We start from the raw sequence: 5,454 nt of genomic DNA on the forward strand, positions 1-5,454 counted from the left end.
ACATTATGAATTTGTGTCCGGTAGGTGAGTTATAACAGCATCAGAGCCGGTAAGTGTCGCTAAGCAATACTTACCGGACTGTTTTATTTTTATAAATCAAATCTGATATTGAAAAGTGAAAAAATATTCAATGTAAAAAAAAACACCAACAACGGCCGTTGCTACAGGAAAAAAGGTGATGCGATTTTCACAATATAATGTGAAGCTACCGCACTTGTAACGTAAATTACTATTATTTTGTTTCTCCTCTTTTGTTCCCAGTTGTTTTTATTTGTTCTTTTTTGTTCTGGGTTGTTCCTTCCTTAGGGAATTTCTGGAAATAGATTTGGAATTGCAAAAATATGTCTTTGTTAGTTTTTTATTTGCGATCGAATTGAGGGAAAATTACCATTTCTTATTTAAGTTACTTCATTGATATTTTTTTGGTATATTTAGTGTGTAATATTCTGCTACAATTTTGTTCTATTTAGTTTTGGTCGTTTTTAAAATTTGTTATAAAATTTTTAAGTATATTATGTACTTGTCACTGAACGTCGCGTTTTTATCATGTTCCACTAAAGGGTGGTGCACATCGAGACTGGAATTGATAATTTCAAAAATGTATATACAGGGTGTTATGTAAGTAATCTGCCAAAACGTAACTGGTGTACAGTACCTCTGCAACGATTAAAACTATAGGTATAATTTGTTACTGCTCCTCCTCTTACAGCAATTGGAAGGATGTAAAGTGGACCAATAAGAGCCTTTTTCAATTTTCGTTTCTGTTAAAATTTTCTCATATCCTCTATTGTCTTGTTTTCTATGTTTTAATCTCCCTTTAATGTTCCAGTTCTTTATAATGTGCTAGGTGCAAAATAGTTTTCTGCGTTTTTTAAATCAGTCTTCATTACTTGGATCCATGATTTGTAAAATTTTGGGTCGTCGTCACTTATTATAAATTCAGAATGAATGTCTTCCCCTAATTTTTAGTCTAATTTAATCTATTAGAAACTGAAAATGCCACAAGGAACCCCAGATTTTCATCATGCTTTACAAGTACTGTCGCTAATTCGTATAATAATAGTAATATTGTTCGTATAACCCACTGCAAAATCTTCTGGCAAGGCGGAATGACTTTCACCCATAACGAATGTTTTGAATTATTCATTGCTTTGAACTAAAAGAACTGGAGCAATTTAATAAAGTTTATAAAAAACACAAGGTGACACGATAAACTGAAAACAGGTAACAAACTAAACAAAAACCAAAATCATCCAAAATAAACTAATCTGTTTCATATTCAGAATCAGAAGAAAATTGTAAATCGCTTTCCATATATGAGTCAAATTCCACTAAAGATATAATTATGGGTGAAACATCTTTAATATCAGAATTACCCATCATAGTTTTTGCTGTTTCTCTATATAGTTGGGTTAATTAAGTTAAAATGGTCTCTAAGGCCTCTCGTCACAAATCAGAAACATTTTTTGTTGAAGGCATGGCTTTCCTATGTTTATTACAGTAGGACTTTGTAACTCCCCATGCGATTTCAATGGGGTTGTATTGACATTGATAAGGGGGCAGCCTAAGAACGTCATGGCCATATTTGTTAAGTAATGTGACAATGACATATTTCTTTTCATGTTTTTCAAGTTTTGGATTTATTATGCCCCAAAGCTGCTTTTTTGTTAATTTATGCTGCGGATTCCCTCTTTGTATGTGACCAAACCACCGCAGTCTTTGTGTTTGCACAAATCCTACACTTCTCTTCTCCCTCGGTCAGGTTTTTTATTTCGTGGTTCATTAATGTTCTGCAGTTCCCTTCTTCTGTTCTTGCTCCTAAAAGTACCTTTCTTTCGAATATTCTGAGGTTCTCTTCGTCTCTGCGTAAGTTGCTACTTGTTTAATTGCTGACATAAATTTTACTATTATAACAACTTTATTTTTGTCTGATTTATAAACATACGACCCTCTTGGTCTTTTGGATAAGATTTTATCCGATTCTAGTGGGCAGCCGGCAATTCTATTTGACCTTTTTTTTCGGGAGGAGGGGAAATACTTTACGTACAACCCCCAGGACACCAAGCTGCCCTGGGGAGTGTGGGACTCTTCGCCATGGTGGTCGGGGCGCGTCTACCCATTAAAACCCCTCCTCGCAACCGTGGGTCCATCCAGGTTTCTCGCCCATCAGGCATAATCTCGGGGTGGCGGTCTTTCACTCCTGTGTCATCCTCACGGGGTCAACGTCAGTCGAGACTCGAGCCTTCTTTCGTCCGCCTCTTTCGTCCTCATGATATTCCTTGCCATTCCTGCGATGGCTTCCCAGTCTTCCTTAGACCTGAGCATCAGGTCGACGAGATTTTCCTTTTCAGGCCACTCTGTCGTCTTCTGCATCACCTCGAGTCTGAGCCCGTCCCACCTGGGGCACCGGAAAAGTGTGTGTTCTGCATCATCACTGTCCGGACAGTACCAACAGCTATCGGTGTTCTTCTTTCCGATCTTCTTCAAAAACGATGAGAAGCAACCGTGTCCCGAGAGCGCCTGGGTTAAGAGAAGTAGATACCAATGTTGACCTTGAAATTTCCACAACACCGGCTCGACTGTCAGTAAGCAATAAACCCGGCAAACCAACCCCTGCTTATTGTAATGATGATTTACATGATTTACAATAGGGTCTTTCACAGGCATGTATTATTTTGACGCTTTGGGTAGTGGTTCAAATAAAAGTATCGATATTTTCTTGTTAGATATTTAAAAATGAAACACATTTTTTTAATTTAGTTATTTGCTTTGATCGTAAATCTAATAAAGTAATCTATTACAAAAAATAAAACAGAACTTTCAATTATTTTTAAATATTTCATTTAATATCTCTTATTGGCATATTTCTTGGTGTTCTAGGATCAATTAATTCAGGTAGATAACACTTCATATAAAATTGTTCCAGTTTATTTTTCATTTTTCTGTCCCAAAAAAGTCGTCATTTTTTTTCTATTACTTGCGTTTTTAGTTTGTTTTTTCCTGTCCACACTGCCAATATAAATTTTTTTTATTTGTTATATGAAGTTGGCCTTGTATCTGATAATACCAGTCGTGGTTGGTATTAATTTCGTAATTACCATCATTTTTAATTTTCCAAAATGGGATTAATTTCTTCATAATGGCTTCGTCGGGTGTTAAATTTTGTTTATACGCAGTATAAGGGCATTTTATTTCGACAAGGCTATCGATCTTTTCTACCAAACCATCTGGGGATGCTCCCAAGAAATAAACGCTCTTATCAATAAAAAGATCACAGGAAATTATTTCAATGTTGTCGTTATATTCTTCGGTTAGGTTTTTTCCCAGTTCCTTCTTGGAGTCAATTTCATGTATTTTTCCATGATTTAAAGAAGGAATTTTTGTTGAAATGACATTGTACAATATAGATTTTATAGTTCCGGCAGTATTAATTTCCTTCTTTGTTCCATCCATTCACCATCTTCATTTTGATCTGCCGTTCTTCGTTCAATTTCATAAATTTGTTCATCAGTTTTTTTTAATGATTTTAAAAATTCTGTCTCTTCTTCATACATTTCTCTACACATGTCAGCCTGTTGAGAATTTTCACCATAAGATTCATCAGGTTTATGTGTCCTGGAGTGCTGGTACCCTTTTGAATAACCTTTTTGCCTCAGTTTTATTTTTATTACATCACGTTGTTTTTTCACTTTCGCCATTCTTCGAATCTCTAATTTCCTTATTCCATTTTTGTTCCTTCTTAATGTACCATGCGTCATTCACCAGGTAAAAATACTCACTTTTGGTTTATTCTTCCAATTTGTCAGGTTTTGAGTACTTCCTCTATTTCGTTTTCTACTTGTAAGTCTTTTTATAATTTTTTTATTAGCTTTGGCCATATTAAGAGCAAGAAATAAATTCCTAGTATCTAACCTCTGAAAGAAGAAATACAGGGTGAGCAACAATAACTGTTTCAGTTGGCAAAAAAAAATTTTACATAAAAGTTTCAAGACTGTGAATTGTACCTATTCCGGTTTGTTTTATTGACATTATTGACAGCTGGTATACATTTCAAATTTAAACGTCTGGGTTTTTGTAATCTTTATTAATAAAATGGTTTTCTCGTTGGAACATGACATAAAAGTCACCAAAAATCACCAGAATTTATTGCCAACTCAATCAGTACTTGTTGCTCACACGGTAGAATTACTAGGTGTAGAAAACTTAGATATTTTATCACATACTTACGTCACCAATTAATAAAACACTAGTAATAGTCTCACTAAAAGTACATACTACAAATAAACACTATCCACGTTAACGGGTACACAAGTAAAACAAAACAACTAAACAAGAGAACACAATAAAGAAGCAAGTAACGAACACAGGGCGTAGTCAAAATGGAAAGACATGAAATGAAAATCCAGACTAAGGGAATACTTTATCTGTACTGTAAAGAGGAACCAGGTATAGGAGGGTTTGGGTACATTATAAATCCATCAAGTAGCTTCTAAGGCCCCCGCTTGCGGTAGACTTATTATTGGGGATTGTAAATCATCGACGGCAAGCTGAATTTTACTTTGCAAATTGTGCTAACGCTGTAATGAGCTTATTAATTAAAATATTTTTACCGGGTTTGAACCTATCATTTTTAAAGCAGTAATTCTACATTTTGGCTTAAGAATACGAGTATATCCACAATCTGGTTTTGCATTGTTGTACTAGGAACCATCAATTTCACGAAAATATTTGCTACGTTTTCTAATAATAAAAAAAAGAATTTTTAAAATTTTTTCAAGCCGATTTGTAGGGAATGGTTTGCTCTTTTTAATGAGATGATTTCCATGAAAATATGTCCATTAGGGCTAAAGCTACAGTGTTAGCACTATACACTGAAAGCTCCATAAGAAAAGTACGTATCTACTCCTCTTAAGTAGAAGTCCACATTTCCATGTTTTCTTCTCACCCACCTCTCGGTGTGTGGTATGAGTTGGCGTGTCCACTCGCCCTTGTCACCCTCGGTCCATCTTCTTTGCCACTCAGCTTCGATTCCTTTCCTGGCTTCGGTTCTGGTCAGCCCGGTGGTCTTCTTCGTTGCGATGGGGCGTTCGGCAATCTCGAACTCGATGGGCATATGGTCGCTGGTCGTGAAGCCGGCCTCCATGACATGCCAGTCGTGTACGCGCCTAACAAAGAGCTTGAAACCCCATTTATGCGGCTTGCTTTTGATATACTGCGTAAGATTTACGGCAAAAGTACCTTTATAAGGAACCGTAGTTTCATCAATGGAAAACTGATCTTCAGTATTATCTTTTTTTGTTAACTGGTTCTGTAACTTCTGCTTCCGTAATTTATGTTCATTTATGTCATCATCATAAAACTGTTGTACTTCTCTTATAAGGGGATATTGCAAATTTGTGAGAGCTGCAACTGCTTTAAATATCGAAGATGCATATGTACCTACACAGGTTATCG

General features: G+C 35.8%; 1 protein-coding gene across 1 annotated transcript; it reads right to left on the reverse strand.

The window, feature by feature from the left end:
* Positions 1-2,211: 2,211 nt before the first annotated feature.
* On the reverse strand, positions 2,212-5,143 carry LOC138125667 (uncharacterized). Its single transcript, XM_069041102.1, has 2 exons — positions 4,946-5,143; positions 2,212-2,520 (listed from the first exon to the last, which is right to left on the reverse strand). Exons 1-2 carry the CDS (start codon positions 5,141-5,143, stop codon positions 2,212-2,214), a joined length of 507 nt encoding a protein of 168 aa, XP_068897203.1.
* Between the last annotated feature and the right edge of the window lie 311 nt (positions 5,144-5,454).

The sequence above is a fragment of the Tenebrio molitor genome, chromosome 3, assembly GCF_963966145.1.
Source record: "Tenebrio molitor chromosome 3, icTenMoli1.1, whole genome shotgun sequence".
NCBI classification, from domain to species: Eukaryota; Metazoa; Arthropoda; class Insecta; order Coleoptera; family Tenebrionidae; genus Tenebrio; species Tenebrio molitor.